At 31.6% G+C, this 20,580-nt stretch overlaps 1 protein-coding gene and 2 pseudogenes across 2 annotated transcripts; 2 read left to right on the top strand and 1 right to left on the bottom strand.

The window, feature by feature from the left end:
• Positions 1-910: 910 nt before the first annotated feature.
• Positions 911-2,409, top strand: LOC111280271 (putative F-box protein At4g22030 pseudogene; annotated as a pseudogene).
• A 2,023-nt stretch (positions 2,410-4,432) lies between these two features.
• LOC111281199 (uncharacterized) lies at positions 4,433-6,598 on the top strand. Its single transcript, XM_022868854.2, has 2 exons — positions 4,433-4,885; positions 5,971-6,598. Exons 1-2 carry the CDS (start codon positions 4,603-4,605, stop codon positions 6,351-6,353), a joined length of 666 nt encoding a protein of 221 aa, XP_022724589.2. The 5' UTR covers positions 4,433-4,602; the 3' UTR covers positions 6,354-6,598.
• Positions 6,599-7,297: 699 nt separating this feature from the next.
• Positions 7,298-9,112, bottom strand: LOC111280270 (mitogen-activated protein kinase kinase kinase 18 pseudogene; annotated as a pseudogene). Its single transcript, XR_016334909.1, has one exon. The product of XR_016334909.1 is annotated as a mitogen-activated protein kinase kinase kinase 18 pseudogene (transcript).
• Positions 9,113-20,580: the final 11,468 nt, after the last annotated feature.

Below are 20,580 nucleotides of genomic sequence, written 5' to 3'. Positions count from 1 at the left end.
TTTTTTGGGACATACATTTGGTCGTCTTTCAACAAAGTATTTTCAGCCTCATGATAGTTGGGACATAGCTATTTGTCAAGTAAAACCGTAAAAGTAACGTTTGGGCCAAAAAGGAAGTAAAATGGACGTAATGTTGAGAAAAGAAGAAAGCCATATGCTTATATTAGCATCTAAAACTAGCTAGGAATTTAAGAGACAAATTAGGTTTATGGATAAAATGTATGAAGGAAATGCTATAAAATTGTTTTGGAACTATTAGCTAGAATGAAAAATAAGGGTATTTCAAGCAGATAGATTTTTGAAAGATTAAAAAATACTGGCCAAAATAATGATATACTGAACTTTCCAGAGATACATACCTAAATACAACCCAAAAAAAAGAAAACAACTTTCCAGATATACCTGGCTGGATGAAATGATTTTAAAAAGTCTGACATACTATTATAAAAGATTTTGAGCAACTTCATCGAAGTTTTGGATTACCATATTGTTAAGATTTTTCAGAAATTTGAAATCTCAGAATACTTCTTGAATTCACACAATGAGAATTAATTTATAGCGTCCAACATGAAGAATTTGACTAAATTAGCATTAAAAATTACGATTGGTTAGATATGGTTTTGGTTTCTTCAATCTATGTACCAGTTTTGGCATTTTATTACTCGTTGTCCTGTTGTGCAAGAGCTGAGACAAAATACCCTTGTCCCGAGGGGGTTCTGTTTCAAGTTTAATTACTCGTTGTTGCCGTTGAAAGTCAGCGAAGGAAACCCCGATGTCAAGACCCAGCAGATAGGTGACATGCCGTTGAAGGTCAGCCAGGTGATCTTGTTCAAAGGTTCAAGTTTCAAAGATTAGACCTCTTCTACTATTTGTTTCTCCCATTGAAATCCAATCTAGTATGAAATATAAATACAATCCATTCCTCTCTCAAAGTCAATTCAGTTTAGTCCTTTGAGCGTAAACCTTTCAGATTGAGACGCCAAAATACAACAGACATGGCCAGCATTGAAGTTTCAAGCAGCCTGTTCTTTTCAAAGGGTTTGCCTTCGTTGCAATGTCATCGTGGAATAGTTGGTACTGCTACAATTAATGCACCAAGGGTTCGCATGGGTCCTGTGTCTCTCCCAAGGTCTCTAGTAGAGGTTTGGTTGAGGAATTGGAAAAGAGAAATGGTTATACAAATGCAACCACTACCACTACCCTTATGGAAAACGATTCGATTTCTAGCCAGAAAACTCAAAGTTGTTCGATACATAACTATAACACAAAAACTTCTGATCCTCAGGTGATTGCCAAGCTTTATGCAATTATGGAGGCTGTTGCGGATAGGGTGGAGATGCATAAGAATATTGGAGAGCAGCGTGACAATTGGAATCACCTCCTTTTGATTTCCATTAATGCCATGACTCTTACTGCTGCCACCATGGCTGGACTAGCAGCCACAATTGCTGCAGGAGCTCCCCTTATGGCACTCAAGCTCTCTTCTACTGTGCCTTACGTAGCAGCCACAGGCTTGTTGGTGATGATGAACAAGATTCAACCATCAGAACTTGCTGAAGAGCAAAGAAATGCTGCAAGATTATTCAAGCAGCTTCATGGTCAAATTTGAACAACACTTATCTCTTGGCGCACCTGACATCAATGATGTCAATGAAGCATTGGACAAAGTTTTAGCTATTGACAAGGCATACCCACTTCCTCTTCTAGGTGCTATGCTTGAAAAATTCCCTTCAAAAGTTGAACCTGCAAGGTGGTGGTTACTACAAAAGCGAAAGCAAGGACTTGGTGGGAAAATAGAGGGAAATAATGGCCATAACAGAAAGCTGGAAGATGAAATGAGACAAGTTCTTGGAGTTTTGGAGAAGAAAGATTTCACTGAGTACTTAAGGTTGGGAAGGAAAGCACTAAAACTTAACAAAGCCTTGGCGATTTCCGGTCCGTTATTGACCGTTTTAGGGGCTCTGGGATCTTCCTTTGTGGACAAAACTCATTCATTGCCTGTGATGACGGGAGTCATAGCGGGTGCAATCGCAACTGTAGTGAACTCAATGGAACATGGTGGCCAAGCAGGAATGGTGTTTGAGATGTATCACAGCAATGCAGGCTTCTTTAAGCTTATTGAAGAGAGCATAATGTAGAAGAGAAAATGGAGAAATTCTTGAAATGAAGGTAGCTTTGCAGCTAGGAAGGAGCCCATCAGAGCTCAAGCAACTGGCTCTGGCAGCATCATCTACAAGAAACAGGGAAGCAACTGAAGAATTTGCTATTAAGCTATTTTGAGGGATATGCTTGGAATTCTTGTACATAATATTCTAACAATGACAAATCTTCTCCATATACAATCCCCATTTGCAGAGCTTCACCATTCATCAATCCACTTTTTCTAATTAAGCAAGCTTTAACAATTGCTTAAACACACAATTATTTGATCCAAGTTTGGGACTCTCTTGACTAAATGATAGCTTTTAGGTAAGCTTAACAACAAAAGAAACGACACTAAACAAACAAATTATCCTAAATATTTTTTATCCAAATTTCAATTACGATAAAAAAAAATTTAACAATAGAATTAGCATATAAATGTCGAGTACCATGAAACCTGCAATATACATATTGACTGACCATTATGATTTGTTATTGCCCTTAATAAATGGATCCCAGTGCAAAAATTTAATGGTTGATTATTGTTAATATATATATCATCACCTTCTTGTCTCTATATTTTTAACTAGTAATAATTCAACTATATGTAACGGTGTAATATGTAATGAAGACAACCATTTTGTTAAGAAGTACAACTAATATCTACTCAATAATGGAGTTTTTAAACTAAAGAAGTGAGAAGAAATCTTAAGATTTATATATTTGTATAATGTAAAATATTAAAATTTATATATTTGTATTATATTTTATACAAAAATTATGTCGTAATTCGTATCCACATGAAAACATAAAGATATATTTTTTGTTTAGCTAAACTTATATATAATAATAATTATTAAAATTTTAAATTGTATCATTTTCGTGTCTTATTTTTATATCGTATTTATGTTTGTATCGTATTTTAGATTATTAAATCTAATCTAATATATATTATATAATAACATACATAAATGATTTTATATATATCAAAATTAAATAATTTTAAATTTATTCAAATATCAAAATGATTCAAATTATAATTGAAAATTAAATCAATTTAGAGATATATATTCTAAAATTAAAAATATGAAATATGGATTTTATTTTTTTAATAAATAATTTTAATTATTTACCAAATAACCTTATTTAAAAAATTATTTAATTATCAAAATCTTTCAAATATGTTTAAAAATTACAAAGATTAAGTTTATCCAAATCTTTCAATAATCTTTTTTTATCTTGATTTAAAAAATTATCTTTTTAAAAAATTTACGACATTAAAAATTCAATAAATTTTTTGTAAGATTTTGAAAATTAAAAAAATTTTCATTTTAAATCTTTAAATAATAAGATTATTAAAATGATTATATTTATTTGAACTCTAATTATTAAATTTATATTTCAAAAAAATGCAAAAAATTTAATATTATTTTTATCACTTACTATATCCATTTTTAATTTTAAAATTATCTATTTAATTTTAATTATCATTAAAAATTCTTTTATAAATTTAAGACTACAAATGTAATGTGTTATACATCAATTTTTTTTTTATTTCTTAGTAACTTTTTTTAAGGTATATTATATTACTATTATAATTTTTTTATAAATTTTTTAAGATATATTTTATTGTTATTATAGTTTCATTCTTATGAAAAATAATTATTTTCAATTTATTTTTTTACATATTTTCTAACTTTTTATATTTTGTATAATAATTTAGTCAAGATTACTAAAATAAAAGTGTATTAATATTTTATTATTATTTAATTTATCATTCAATAATATATATTTTTATTTGATATAATTTTACAGGTATATAAATATTATTGTAAACAAAAATATTTAAAGAAAATATATAATTTTTTTACTGTTTTTAGAAAGTTTATTTTTTTAATAATAAGTGAATATATATAAATTTTATATATTACAAATTTTAAAATTTTAAATATAATTTAAAAAAAAATTAATTTATATATATTCATATTAAATAAATAAAATTATTTCGTGGAGACTAAGCACTTTTTTGTTGGGAATTATATCTAAGATTTGATTTCCCTTGTAAAAAACCTTTACTAAAAATAGCAAATGATGTTTTTAATTAACTAAAAAAAAAAAAAGAAAAAGCTAAAAGCTCACTTTCAGCCTTTCGAGTAATAAGACAAAGTAACAGGTCCCCAATTTGAAAAAAGAAATAAAAATAGAGAAAGTAATCAAATAAGCTAAAAGGTAAGGGGTCTTTTTGAAAATAACCAAAAAACTTAAAGATCTATCGATGTTGCGAACGAGAAATGAATTACAGTCCCTTTCCTTTCTTCTTCTTCTTTAGCTCTCAATCTCGCACTGATTCCGTACACTGCAGATTTACAATATTAACATCCGCTCTGGAGAAAGAAATCATTTGAATTTTTTAGTTTTGACCATTTTCTGTATTTGGGTTCCTAAAAAAAATTTTTAAAGATGATTCAGTTATTGTTCCTGGTGATATTCTCAGAGATGGCGGTGATCATGGTACTAACATTCAAGACGCCGTTAAGGAAGCTGGTGATAATGGGTCTGGATCAGGTCAAGCGGGGACGAGGTCCAGTGATGGTGAAGACGGTGGCGGGAACGGTATCCGTGGTAATGATGTCGAGCGTGTACAGCATGATGAAGATCCAGAAGCGTTGGATCGATGATGAAGCGGCTAATCCAACGGACCAGGTTCTCATGGCCAAACACCTTCTTGAGGCTACTCTCATGGGTAATTAATTCTTTCTTCAGTTCCTTTAAATCTAGCCGTTGATTGCTAATGCCTGGTTTTTCACTTTTGTTGGGATCTTAATTTCTTCTCTCTTACCATATGAAATTGTAAACCCATGTCCAAATTATTATTATTATGATATTTGTTGTCTGATTTTCGATTTTAGAATGCTTGTTGTTTTGCCCATTTATTTGTATAATTGGCATCTTGAAGCAAAAGGAAAAAAAAGTTGTGATTTTTAATTCAATTGCTCTTTTTATGTTTATCCTTTTGGCCCAATTGGCTGAAGATTTAAATATAGAATTAGGCAGGTGAAGGCAGGATTTAGCTTGGGTTCTAATACTGTCAATACCCTTTTAATTTTTCTTCAATTGCTTCTAAATTCTAAGACTGCCATGCTGTTTGTGTACCAACTGCCATTGCATATATTCATAATCATAAATCCTAGCAGAATGGGTACAATTGTTTGATCTTCAAAGATTGTGCAGTTGGAAAATATGACCCTGTTCTTTGCCTTGATATGAACACATAGGACTGCTATTTGTGCTGAGCTCCGGTCTTAGGGTATTCCTGGAAAGATAGAAGAAGGGTGGTTAGAGGCAAAGGCAGGGAGTGTTCCCCGTGTTTGCACTCCGACACTCAAGTAAGAAAGGATGAGGTCGGAAAGAGAGTAATAGGGAGAATATGGAGTGGTGTGTCTTACTTTCATGGTGCCTGGACCTTCATATTTATAGATAAGTGATAAAGGACCATTAGAGGACAATAAGGACACTTACTGAGAATTCATGTTCGGTCGGTACAAATGTCGAAACTATCTCTAGTTGTCTGCTGAAGGCTTCTAATATGAAAAAAAAAATTCTATGCCTTTTTGACCACTAAATGCCTCCAACAACTGCTTTGTGACTCTGTATTGTTTTGCTTGGGCGGTGAAATTTTCATTTGCTTTCTGGATTTTTATGGTGAAATAAGTTGTCATTGTGATTTTTAGTTCTGGCTTCTAAATTCAGCTTGAATTTCATGGGATTTCTGTCACTTCCTTTTGCTCTGTTAGACTTGCATTTTTAATGTTGGATAACTTATTGCAGGGGGATCACTTTTCCTAGCACTAATGATAGATAGATTACACCATTATATCAGAGAACTCCGGATCAGAAGGAAGACCGTGGAGGCTGTCAAGAAACAAGGTCGAGGATTTGATGAAGTAAAACCTGGTGGCTCAGACGAAGTTAAAGCCTTGGAGGAAGAAGTAACCACTCTGCGGGGAAAATTTAAGCAGCTGGAGTCTGATCTTGAGACAAAGACAAAAGAGATGAAAGCTGCAGAAGCTAATACAGTTGCTTTAAAGAAACAATCTGAAGGTTTTCTTCTTGAGTATGATCGACTGCTTGAGGAGAACCAAAACCTTCGGAATCAGTTGCAATCTTTGGACCAGTGGTTGTCACGTTCAGATAGTAAGAAGAATACCTAAGAAACTGAGCACCTCTGGCAAAATGTTTTTCAGTTCCATTATTGTTAGCCATTCAGGAGTTTTCTAATGGATTTGTTGGTTGCAGTTTAGTTGTAATTCGTGAATCATTTTAAGTGGGGACAGAAAAAAGATCCAAAGAAAGCAAGAAGGTTAGGGAAATTAACTTATCTTTGTATTTTGGGCCTGTTGTGTTTTAAGTAGAATTGAATGTTGAATGGATGAGTTTTGACTTGACATTTCTAAAACATTCTTTAAAGGCTAGAAAAGTTTTGCTACTCATGTTTTTCCCCCCCGAATGCGTGGGAAATAACTTTATGTTCCAGGAAAATGGACTTGTGAACCAACAAACTGTTTCGTAATAGAGTTATAAGTAGTATGCGGATGTGCCTGTCAAATGAAACTATGCCCACAAAAACCCTTAAAATCAACTTCTGATTGATGTGCGTTTCTAATTGCATTCGACTATTGTTTTGTCTTCCAATTGTTCTGTGGCTCAAGTACTTGTTTTTAGATTATTGGAAAAGCCCACTATGGGATCAGTTTCGTCTAACAGCGTGTCGGCGTTGGCAGTTGTAAGCAGCATTAAGCCAAGAAGGACCAGAACTGACAGTACTGATAGCACAAGCATTAATGGAGTTGCTCTACGAACTTTCACCGCTCGTGCGTATTCAGCTGCAGCCAGCGCAAGGAAGGTTAATGGGAAAGAGTAAGCCCCACCTTGTAACATTGAATTTCTTCATAGATTGCTTGAAAAGAGAAGGCCTGCAACCCTGTAAAAAAGCAATCACTGTTAAATGTTTTAACTTCATCCCGACCATAACCAAAGATGGGCTGTTTGGTTTGATTGCTATATATGTTAGTATTTCGAACCGTCAAAATGAATCCACTGCAGCTAAGCATTAAGACCAATATCAGACCGTTCAATTTGCAAACAGGAGGAAACGTTAAGATAAAATTTCTTTAGGGTAGGATGGGGACTCTTTTCCTATTTTACAACCGCCCCCACCCCCCCCCCCCCCCCCCAAAAAAAAAAAAAATACAGCAACCAGTAAAAAATGCATTAAAAAATATTTATCATTAGAGTAATTCAATTTGATACATAAGATATAAGCCTTATATTTCAATGCGGTCAATGAAATTGTTTTATACCTACTCTCAACCCTATTACTGCTATTGTTACTAGTATTTTTCCCACCAATCTTTGTGAGATAATAATCAACGAGTAAGTCATAATCCTCGCTCATCCTGCTTATGTCTCCTCCCCAACAACTTGTAGATTCATCGACATGTCTGCTAGGTGACATTTCTACTTCTAAATTGCTATTGCTTCTCACCGTTAGCCAATTTTCATCCCATTCCCAGTTGGGCATTTTTAAAGACAAAACAAGATTGTTTTCACTTTCATCCAATTGCTGGATCCTTTTCATTAAAGATTTGTTGGTCATACAACTTTTCCTGAAAGGAATCTGAATTTTATCCAAGTCTTCCATCGAGTCCCAAATGTGTCGATGCAATACGCTGTTGGGTGTGTCCAATTTTGAACCATCAGTTATCTTGACTGGAAATTTTGATTCCTTTACAAAGTCATGAGCAAGAAGTTCGGTAGCTGTCCATCTCTCAACAGGGTCTCTTCTCAAACACTTACTTAAGAAATCCATTGCCTGCTTTGAAACATTGCTTGGTATTTCTGGCACATCACAAGAGAATCCAGTTCTGTACAGGGCAGATACAGGATCGCCAACATCAGGCCACGGGCCTCGTCCAGTAGCCATCTCGATGACTGTACATCCAAGTGCCCACACGTCAGCGGGGAATCCTTGTTGTTGGCCACGCGCCACCTCAGGTGCCATATAAACAGGCGTACCAGCAACTGACCAGGTGGCACTGGACACCACGTCAGCTCGCTTGGCGCAACCCAAGTCAGCAATTTTAACCCCATCATCGGTCACCAAAATATTCTGACCCTTGATGTCACAATGCACTATTCCACTAGAGTGAAGAAATTCCAGGCCAAGTAGAATTCCACGAGTGTTTGATCGAATCATGTCCTCATCCAGGCAACCACCGTGCCTGTGAATTGCATCCATGATGGTTCCGCTGGGTGCATATTCCAAGAAAAGATTGTATAGCAGCTTACCATTTTCGGACGAAATGTCACACCCTTTGTACGCTACAACTTGAGGGCAGCTAAGTGTAGATAGAATTCTCTGTTCCCTTCGAAGAGATTCTGATTGCGAGAGCTCAGAGGACTTAACAGCAAAGACATGACCGGATGGGTCAGCGGTAGCGATGAAGACAGTGGCAGTGGAGCCGCAGCCAATGGTTCTGCCACGGGTCCAGTCCATTTGAGAGATGGAAGCTTGGAAGGGAAGGCGAAAGATATTAAAAAGTGAAGTATGGAGTTTGGAATGGTTTATTGAGCTAGGAGCCGATCATTTATATGGAAAATCTTGTGGCTTTTTTTTTTTGGTCCAAAAGAGGCACGTATAAAACTTAAATTAAACGCTCTAGTTTGGTAAAGGCTGGGCTTTAAGGCAAGAAAACGATTGCCTTTCTAACAGCAATTTCTTTGTGGCTAATGGGCGGCCGCCGTTTCTTTCGATTCTGAAACCAGATTTTCCACTTGGAAAAGGGGAACTGAATTAAAAGCATTGGCCGACAGGGCGGCGGGTTGTTTTCTTGCTTAGCTTAGCCATGAGTCATACTGTCACGTCTTCCAGCAAGCCGCTTGCGTAGAGGGCGGTGCTAGCTGGTGCAATGAGGTCGGGATCAGGATCCTGGTCCTGGTTTATTTCTTGTTTTAAATATTAGTAATTTAAAAGTAATTAATTACATTAACTAGTTTTATTTTTTAATCTAATCTATAGTGGTTAACTTTATAGAGCTGCTGCTGTTTAATGAGATACTTAATAATGATAAAAATATCAATGGTTCATGAACTAGTTAAGTTATAACTTGAGTAGTAAGTTAGGATTTGAGATGTTATTGGCCAGTTTTCTTGGAAGTTCTTCCTCATTAGCATGTGAAGTATGAGCCAAAGTACATTGTATATGTCTTAAATGTTTCAGCAAGTTCATGTTCATGCAACTGCTAGTTGACAAAAACAGGATTATTAAGTGCAACGGAACACGCAACCATCTAATGGTACTTAACTAACTATTGCATCCATGCAAGGAAAGGTATTACCTAGATTATTAGATATGGTGGTGTTGGTTACTTTTCTTGGATTGTGGGTAAAGCTTTACAAAGCGAAAAGTGCAGTCTTTGTGTTATAAACTTCGAAAAGCAAAAAGGATTGGTGCAGTTGAAAAGGCAGCAAACCAATAAACCCAAACGGCCTGCCCAATTCATAGTCTCAAGCCAACCTTGATTGTCTCTTCACATTTCATCTCATTAGTTGGTTGGTTGGTTAGTTATGATGTTTAATGTAATTGGCTTGGACTCATGGTTAGACTCTTTTGACGCATTGCGTGGGTGTCTTTTTGGCATCTCAAATGGGCGTCCGTTTCAAGTAAAATCCAATCAGAGTTTTGCTTTCTCCATGTGGAAGCCACCAATTTCAATTCCTTTGGCCAATGATTTGAGTTCAGCTCCTCATACTTGCTCGTTAAGTGTTGATAGATGTACGCTTGAGTAAATTATAGGATGATATTCTTTTTAAACAATTTTTGAAGTCATTTTCATATGAAAACAGGTAGACATCCTATCCACTCTTTGGTTTTTGCATGGTGATCATCAGCAACATGAATTCATTTCACAAATCAAAAGCCTTTCCCTTTCGTGTAGTGATTTAATCTACATCAGACCTGACATAGCAGAAAGTTTCCTCTGACTCATCTCCCATACCTTTGAGATGGATTAACCCTCAGCAAAGGTTTCCAAGGACTATAAACTTCTGGCTGGCATTACCAATTACACTTTTCTTTTCTATTTGTTTTGGATAAATGGAAACCTTCTTAATCACTAGTCATTAGTACTTTGAAGATATTGCTAATATTGAACAAGACCGGCATATATGAAAGTGATGACATGAACCAGTAATGTAATGTTTTTGAATATTGAAAACTGCTTATGGACTCTTTTAGCTACATGTTTAGTTTTCATAATTTTTTTCTCTCTGTTAATGGATACCTATCAGGAACGTATCATTGTTCATCGCCATGAGCAGGATGAGGTTTTTGTGCCTTCTAGAATTTTGGGCCTATGATTCCAGGGCTGAGGACATTATTAAGAGCCCAATAACAGTTTTATTTCATCTTTGACCTTGATCATCATTGTTGAGGCCAGCCAACACGTACATGTGAACCCGGACTTTCTCGTGGACCTAAGAATGAGAAGGTACTGTAGATATCAGCCCCTGGCCTCTTGACACTTGGGCCTTGAGGGCCAGTCTGCCAAAATGCCGAATGTCCTTTGCCTTTTCTTTTTTTTTTTTTTTTTTTTCAACTATATCTACTTCTACTATATGTTTTTGGCAAATTGTTCAAAAAAATAAATAATTATTTTCTCCTTTTTTTTTTGTTCATTTATGTTGAAGAAGAGTGGTTGCAGTTTAACGCTTCCCATTCAGTCTTATTAGATAAGGTCACAGCTCATTTAATTTGCTTTTGAACCGTGGTCGTCCATGGAACTTTGAAGAAGGTAAGGAAGAAATAAGCAAAGTTGAAAATTGATGTATTGGCATCATCAGCACCAAAGAAGAAGTCAGATAATAATTAAAGAGAGGCAAATAGGGAATTAAATGAGAAAAGGATTTGTATATTAATTTTGATAAATTCAATTATTGATCCAGAATATTGTAAAAAAATTTTAGGTAATTATAGCCCCTACCTGCTCCTTTCACTTCGTTATTAATTAACACAATTTTTTTTTCAAATAATGAAAAATATATTTATCTGAATTTTCACCGAAAACACTAACCAGATCATGTTCAAATTTATGTTTTTCTTTATTCTCTATTATCAAAGACCCTTTTATTCTTGTCCCCATTTTAAACCGTCAAAGATTTTTTTTCCCCTGCCGAAAATGCCTATATATGATGATAATAAAAGCTAGGGAATTAGGCACATTGAAAAGAGGTGAGGGGTTCAAAAGCCGTGAACAACTAGTAGCTGTGATGAATCACTGTCTTGAAAAAAACTATCATGTGCATAGATATCCGCTGATATGCTTTGTAATAAAAATCAAAAGAAGTGACAGAAATCAAAGAAAAGGCATTAGTAGTTTTCTACACAATTTCTTTTGTCTTCACGAAGGAAAATGGTGAATGTGGTGAGTAAATTAAAGACGGTCTAAAATGGCAGACCAATTCCGTAAAATCAGTGTGTGAAATGAAAGGCATCTTTGGTATCCTTATAGGAGGTAATGCGGTGGAAATTCTTTCACTAGAGTCCGCCTTCACTTGCCAATTTTGTCTATGAAAAGTCTAGGCCGTTCTTTTGGTTTGACGCTCTACCACCACCAGCTGCACCACCCACCAGTGACCAGCCTCACTGCCAAATTTGGGTAACAATCATGGCCTATCAGAGAAAAGCAAAACATTGATTTGAAATCATTTTGGTGAATCTCTTAGATTATACATAGCTGTATTGCTGCTGTCCCCCTTTGGAAGTTGTTGGGGAAAACATTTGCCCTCCATAAAGGGTTGTAATTTGTGGTAAAAGCTGCAATATTGGAAGTATATGATATTCCAACAGATCACAAATGTGTGGCTAGCTAAAACACACATTTCCCATTATAATTTGTTGAAGCAATTTCAAGATTAATTCATCAGTGGTTGATCATGCTAATCACTTATCTTCCTTGTGTTCTTATTTAAGGTACAGATTCAAATTAATGATCCATATAAATGCTAATTTGAAGGGGAACATCCATGTCGAATGCCTCAATATTCCAAAATTTTAGTCAAATCAAGATAATGAAAGTGATTGATCTTTAGTGCATCTCATCAACTATTTTTAGTCTTCATGACTACTTGTTGCATACTCTATTTCTGCTTATTACGTATATTAATGTGACTACTTTCAAATGTCTGACATGCATCTTCATCACTAGATAACTCAAGGACAACAAAACCCTCATCTCATGATGGTATTCGCTACCTACTCGCTGGAGAATTCCAACCCCAAAACAAGCATGAAAACATCAAAAACCGGTAGTTTTTGAAATCTTTTGTTAGGTCAATTCAGTTTTCTTTTACGCTCAAAACAATCAGAAGAGAACTAAAACAGCAGCAAGCTAATTTGCTGCTTGTTTGACGAATTAAGAATGATGGCAACTTCTCTGTTTGCACCCCATAAAACAATTAACCCAAGGTGGTATGCCAAATATATATCGCCAATGCTTGACTGTCATCGATGTCGGTCTTTAAAAGGGTTTGAAATTAAGGGAAACCCGTTTGAACCAACGTATATAAAGTAAAGAAAATTAGGAATCAAACAAAACACGTATATATGCATAAACGTCGGAAGCTTATGAAATTAAGAGTGATTAACGTTTCAAAGATGCTTTGGACTATAAAAAAGACATTTTAATGAGTGTAAATGAATAAAATATTAACGAATTTTGTTATGTTTATGATTCGTTTATTTAATTAATAAATTTTAAAATATTATTTTTAATTATTTGATAAATATAATAAATAAATATTTTATTCATTTACGTTCTAAACACTCAAAGTTTTTAAAAAATAACTTAACCCTCTAATTTTTTTATATTTAAATTAATTGTGGATAGTACAAAAGTTGTATATTATACTTATAATTAACTTACATTAATCTTAATGTGAAAGGAATCTGTAAATTATTCCTTGTTGCAGCACGCAAAATTGTCTAAGCACCGTTCACAGAATTGGCTGTTGAATTATGGGACTCTAGCTGCTGTTTATTACGCATTGTTATATGTAGTTTTTTTTTTTTTTATCTTGGGCTTTAATCATGGTTGTCCAACCTAACCACACACCAAGTCATCTGAGTCAGCCACGTGGGTAGTTCAGATGGTCAATGGAAATCTTAGTCAACTCTTTTTTTCTCCACTGTTGATTTTGCTTTAATGTTTGGTTCGAAATTTTTGGTAGTATAGTGTGAAAGCGTACTGTTGACATTTGACATGGTTGTTCTTAGCTGCTCCCCTAACCCACATATTTTTAATATTCATTAATTAATAAATACTAATTAATAATAGTATTCCCATTACGCAGCTAATTAATTATATCTTACTCGTAACCAGCTCTTCCCTTATTTTTATTTTTTATTTTTAAGCTTGAAAAAAAAAAATAAAACCAGAAAAAAGTTTCTTTTGATTTTTCCTTCTAATTTTAAAAAAATTCTATTTTTCATATATTTTTTAAAAATTTTACATATTTTGAAAATTTTTTAAAAAAATTTCCGCATTTTAAAAATATTTGGATTTCTTTTAAAAATAATTCCTTTTTTTTTTTTTTGTTTTTTGCAATTTTGTGAGAGAACAATATTCTTCTTTCGTGTAATTTATAATTACATGTGGCAAAAATAAGTTTTAGATGCATGCTTCAAGATTAGTCTAAAGAGTGTTGTTGATACAATGAAGAAATGAGATGCGAACCAAGGAAAACTGTTCAATCCAAATTAAGCAAGTAGGGCAATTCTTGTACCTAAAGCTAGCAAAATTTTCTTCTCTTCTTCATTTCCTTTAGTCATATTTCAGTGCAATTTGTTAGAAATTAAGAACTCGATGGCAATCAAATGCTTCTAGAATATTATTAAAATCAAGTTACCAGTTATACAGGACAATTGTAAATTGACCTCAAATTTGGTCTCTGGCTCTAATCAAATATAAAGTTGGTGGGTTTCTGTGTGTTTTCTTCCCGCACGCCTGCAGGGAGGTGCCCTTTTCTTTTGGGATTCATCAGAAATAGCGGTCATTCCTTTGACTTGGATCGTTGTTTGCTACAAAACAACCATTCAAAGAGAGAAAAGAAAACTTGAACTATATTTCCCAAGAGTAGAGACGCAGTTTTGACAATGCAAGAATGCGATACCCGCATCCACACGGCGGGACGGATTTACAGTTGCTCCCACTGAAATCCTAAAAGCTTTTTTAAATATATTATGATAGTAGATAAAAATTTTCTATAATTATACATTTTACCCTCACTGAATTAAAAATATATATATAAAAGGAAAAAATTTTAAAATATTATAAAATATAAATATACTTTGGTAAAAAAATGGACCCATTTCAAAATGAAATATTATATGTAAATATTAATAAATTTTGCTTTATAAATAATTATTTCAAATAAGTCTTATTCTAATTAGAGGTGTAATCGATCAAATTCGAGTTGATATTGTATTAAATTCAAGCTGAAGCTCGATTCAAAATTCAAAATTCGATTTAAACTCAATCGAATTTTATTTTTTTAATTCAAATTCGACTCGATTAGACTTGATTAATATATAAAAATAAATTACTCGAGCTCATTCGATTAAATTTGATTAATATGTAAAAATAAGCTACTCGAGCTCACTCAATTAGATTTGATTAATATATAAAAATAAGCTCAATTTTTATATTCGATAAAAGCTCGATTATTTATATTTAAGCTCGAATTCAATATATTTTATTAATTAAAATAATAAAAATATATTTAAATATAGAAACTCGATTAAGCTCGTTAGCTATTCGAGTCAGATATAAAAATGCTCGAACTCTGCTCGATCGATAAATTGAATTATTTGAGCTTAAGCTCGATTCGATAATAATTAAGACGAATTTAAATTTTATTCAAATCGAATTCGAATAACTTACAAATACTAATGTATTATTTACATCCCTAGCTCTAACTAACTTAAGTTACAACTTAATATTATTTTTTTCTCTTTTGTTCCTATACGTCTATTTTCCTCTCTTTTCATTTGGAGACTTCATTTTTTTATTTATGTGAAATATCATTATACTATTATAAAAGTATCAAAGTCAAGCATAAAATAATAAAATATTTGTAAAAAGGAACAAGAAAGCACAAATTAAAGTTAAACTAATTTTATATAGTAAAATATAGATAATGGGCAAAATGGAATTACAACAAAACACTCATGATAAAAAAAATTATTTTTAGCATATCAAAGTACTTTCTTCTCTTTTTGTTTTTTGTTTTTTTATATTAATAATGTGATAAGGTATTTTTTTAGTATTATTTAAAATTTTTAATAACATATATTTGATGTAAAATAATATTATAGAGATGTAACCTAACAAATTTGTAGAGATTTGTAGAGATGTAATTTAATAAAATCTAAAATTTAGAAAAAAAAAAAAGTAGCATCAATTTTAAAATTATTTAAAAAGTTAAAATATTTATAAAAGTAGCATATTGTTGGTCCTATTTTATATTTTCATATCTTATCTTATGTCTTATAAACAATAGAGAAATTAAATTAGTATTCAATTTAAGTTAGTGAAAGACAAATATCATTGGTAAGAGAAAGTGAATTTTAAATAAAATATCCAAAATTGAATAAAGTTATATACTTTTAATATTGACAATGAAAAAGAAAATCCTACATTTTTCAGCTATAAAAATTATTTACCCCAATTATACAGTACTATTTTCATTTGAAAAATGACAATATTGTGTTTGTGTTTATTTGATATTTCAATTTTCTATATATTTAATATTATAAGTTTTTGTTATATTTGTGTTAATTTCTGTTTAAACTTTTTATATATTTGATATTGTAAAAAATATTTCAAATTCTTTTATTAAAAGTCTATTTTACATTTAAAAAACATTACCTTTACATTAAATAAAAAATTTTAATAAATATATTATATAATAAAGTTGCCCCCACTGATGAAAAATTTTAGATCCGTCCTTGTCCACACGTAAGAGTATAAATGATATATCAATGTTTGTAAACTATTTAAATTTGATTTAGATAAAATTTGAATTCGATTTGATTATTATCAAATTAAACTCTAACAGTTTGATTTATTAAACGAATCGAGTTCGAATATTATAATATCTTACTTAAGTAGTTTACAAATATAATTGAATTTTTATATTTTAATATATTTTTATTAAAAATTATTATTTTTACACATATATATATATTTATTAATTCAAGTGTGAATTTGAATTTAAATACAAATAATCGAGTTTGAAGTCGAATATAACAATCAATTTTTTTTTCAATAAACGAGTTTAATCGAGCAAATTCGAAAATTTTAATTTTTATCTTAAATCAAATTCAAATTTAAAAATTAAAGTTTGATCGAATTCAAATCGAATTTCGAATAATAAATTTTGAATCAAATTTAAACTTAAACTTCTCATTATATCAATTTGACTTAACTCAATTACATCGTTGGCTTCACATCGTTAAAACCTATATTTAAAATTTTTGTTTATTCCCACGTTTTAAAGCTGTGCTAATCTAAACTTGCCAAGAATAAAACGCAACTTTTTTCTTGTAAAAATTTTTAATGGAATCTTGTTTATCGTGGGAATAATCCTAATATGCTATCCCTTTTCCTTAATCTTCTTACATTGGGCGCCATTAGTTTGAACAGAAACCTCTTACTTTGCTGTTTCTTTTTCTTCCTTCTATTTTGCGAATTTCTCAATACGGCGACGCCCATGCATGGAAATTTCTTGGCACTGTTTGTTGAATTCCAAGTCCAACCACACGAGTTTGGTTAAAGAGGAAAATTCAAAAGAAAAAAGCTTCATAAAGTTGATATATACATATTACCGTACGGTACCATACCAAACAAAATAGCATTTAGTCTTCGGATCGAATCAACTTTCAAATTTATGCCGACGCCCTTTTTCTTTCTCCTTCTTTGACGTAGAAATTTCTTTGAAAGAAGCCTCGGGCGAGTCACGGAAAAGAAAGGGCGCTAGCCAGCATTAGGGTCACTAGATGAACTTTTGGGCTTTGGCCATCATTCAATCAACGTGTTCAAGTTTGAAAAGGAGCCATAAATGAGAAACTAAAGGAGAAAAAGCAAAAGGATTCGTCACTAGATGTTGAAAATCCGTCTACCAAATTTAAAAAAAGAGAAAGCTGTAGATTATATATGGAAACAATATATTAGTGAGAAACTGAAGGCGACTTAATCAGTAAATCAAGTCATGCACCTAATCCACATGCAATGTACATAAGTTATATATTTGGTTCAGCCGTCCCCAGTTTGATCTTTTCCTATTTGTTGCCTTTTTTACTTCTTATGCGTCTACATTTCCTGATTTGGCAATTTTCAATGTTTTAATTGAACTCCCAAAATCATAAGCTTTTTAATTGTAATAAATTAATAGTGCCATGCCCCTTTAATTTGGCTTAATCATTGACAATTATAAAGGATAATCCAACAATATTTTTGGGTAAGGATTGGTAACTTAATTATATGTGAGAAGCTAACAAGTAGCAAAGTAAAAAACTTGGATTAAAATTAAGATAAACAGTTGGCAAATTTGTCAATGTAGGTTGAAGTTTTCCATGTTTTTCTTGCACGCTATGTCTTTAATTTCTTAATTTAGTAATTAAAAAAGTTTAAAACAACACGTAAGATAGAAAATTCGAATCCGACCATCTTCATTTTTATCTCCTACCTAATGTACCAAAAACAAAATTGATTAGGCTAGTAAAAGTAGATTAAAAGAAGCGTTACCCTATGGGAAAAATTGATGGTTATGTATGAGAAGAAAAACAAAAACAAGAAATCTATTCAATATATTTCCGAACAAGTTGCTTAGCTATTATTCTCCATGTTCGAATAATCATGCGCAAAATATGAAATACGAGATATCCTATTTCATTAAAAAGTGACATAAGATGTCATACATAAATACATATATAAATGAGTGATAACGATTTCATTTAATTCAAATTAAAATTAGTTTCATTTTTTTGAATATTATATAATATTATGAAAATTTAAAGTTCGATCCGAATCTGAATCGAATTAAACTTTTATTCAATTCAAATCGAATCAAACTAAATTTTATTAGTTCAGCTTGATTAAGTTTATCGGTCTTCAATTTTTAATTTTTATATATTATTTTAATATAAAATTTTAATATATTTAAATAAATTTTGATATAAAATTATAATTTTTATTTTATAAAAATTTTAAATATATATATGTATAAACTAAAAATATATATAATTTGATTTGATTTTTTTTTTCATCTTTCGATCTGAAATCCAATCCAAATCTAATATATATATATATATATATATATATATTTAATATCTAAATTTAATTCAAACAAAATAAAAAAAATTGATTCAAACTGAATCGAACATTACAGTTTCAAATCAATTATCAAATTTTTTGATTTTTTTTCACTATATATATATATGTACATGAAAAATTTTAGCTCCATAATTGATGCTTTTAAATTTAAGTTACGTCTAATATGTATATACAAGTTTCTTTAATGTATTCTCATGGACTTAAAATTTAGCTTAGCTCCTTAATAAAAGATATCAAAATCAAAAGTTTAACTTAAATGCAATGAATACAATAATGTGATGTCTTTTAGACGTAAGGGGACGATATATGCAAAATATGTAAGGTTGAGTATTAGGCTTAAGGTTCATCGAAACACTCTAAATACATAGGAGATGGGCATAAAGGTGTGTGGATTGTTTTACTTACACAAAAGCTAATCACAACTCACAAGTAAACTCACAATACAAATTATTGAGGTTTATATATAACTGAAATATATATTTCACATCATTAAAAATAAGATGTAAAAGTGATATATATAAATATATATATATATGAAAAATACAAAAATCAAATACTTTAAATTATAAAATTTAAATGATGTTCAATATGTATGAATAGAATAAACTCTTTTGATTTGCTCTCATAAGCTCAAGATTTGGCGTACATTGCCGACAATATAGTTCAATGGAAACCCAAATTTTGATGGGTTGAAAATAAGATTTTATTTAAATTAGCGGTCAAGATGGTTTAAAAGATAATGACACCCTTTAGCTTTCATTAGGAATTTAATTCCCTAATTGTGAAGTTGACATTGAATTAATTAATAGCCGCAAGAATTCTCAAATTTTGACAAGTTTTCCTAATGGATTTGAATTTCATATTTAAATATAAAATATTTTTGGATATTTTAATTTATCTGAAATTTTATTATTATTATTTTAAATATTTAAAATTATCATTGATTAAATTTAATTATTAAATTAAAATCTTAATAGTTTATCAACCTATTGTTATATCTAACAACATTAGACTAATCAGTCTAATCTTTGAGGGTAAGTTAGATCATCCAATTAAACAAAGTTTGGTATTTCATTTTACATTTTAATTGAAGACTTTTTCACTTTTGATTGAATTTTATATTTCTTTTTATAAAAGCTAATTGAAAAGGTTATCGTCGTGGTATTGTTTACACCAGACGTTCATTGAAAAAGGAAAAAAAAAAATTAAAAGCTTGAGTGAAGAAAGAAAAGAACTGCAAGAAATATTAAATGAAATAAAAAAAATTAAAAAAAAAAGAAGAAAGTAAACAAATGACCCGGTCGCATCCGGTAAACAGTCAACAAATATTAGATCTGAAACGTGGGAGCATGATGCTATTGCTACGTGTGGCCAAGGAGAGACCAAGGCACTGCCCTACCCGGTCACCGGTTATAAAGAGATCTGGGCCGTCAAATTCGTTGACTTGGCTTGGAGTTGCTTTTTCCTCTCTTAACAGGACTCACTTGTTTTTCTTATTAATCACGTGGAATGCGCCGCACCCTTCGAGCCGGTGAATTTCTTTCTTTTCCTTTGGATTTAAAAGAACGAGTCAAACTCTTTCTTGACGAAATGTAGACGTAAACCTCTTTATTTCTATAACTTTCAACAACTACATACTTTCGGTCCTAGCCCGATCCGTACCCGAACCCTCTCATATTTGCCTTTTCGACTTTTGTTACTTTTTCACTTTAAAGAACTAAATTTTCTTTAATTTTAAAAATTTGGTCAATGTTACGCGAAGCTAAAAGTAAACCACCAATCTAAACTCTAACCCTAATTTGGTCGATGGTGATGGCCCGAAAAGGGTAATGGGGATGTAAGGGTGATAATAATTCATATTAAATTTGAATCCATTTAAATTTTTAAATAATATGTAAAGTTAAAATTTTTGAAATTTTGGTTTAAATTTGAATTAATTTTTTTATATTATTTGAATAGAATTTTTATATAATTTAATTCAGTCAGA

The sequence above is a fragment of the Durio zibethinus genome, chromosome 28 (assembly GCF_047325235.1).
Source record: "Durio zibethinus cultivar Kanyao isolate XHJ-2024 chromosome 28, ASM4732523v1, whole genome shotgun sequence".
In the NCBI taxonomy this organism is placed as follows: domain Eukaryota; kingdom Viridiplantae; phylum Streptophyta; class Magnoliopsida; order Malvales; family Malvaceae; genus Durio; species Durio zibethinus.
The sequence above is the reverse complement of the archived record's forward strand: the minus strand, read 5'-3'. Positions and strand labels throughout refer to the sequence as shown.

Coding starts and splice junctions, on each gene's coding strand:
- LOC111281199 (XM_022868854.2), top strand. CDS start 4,603: ATGATTCAGTTATTGTTCCTGGTGATATTCTCAGAGATGGCGGTGATC. Junction 4,886..5,970: donor TCTTGAGGCTACTCTCATGG/GTAATTAATTCT, acceptor AACTTATTGCAG/GGGGATCACTTTTCCTAGCA.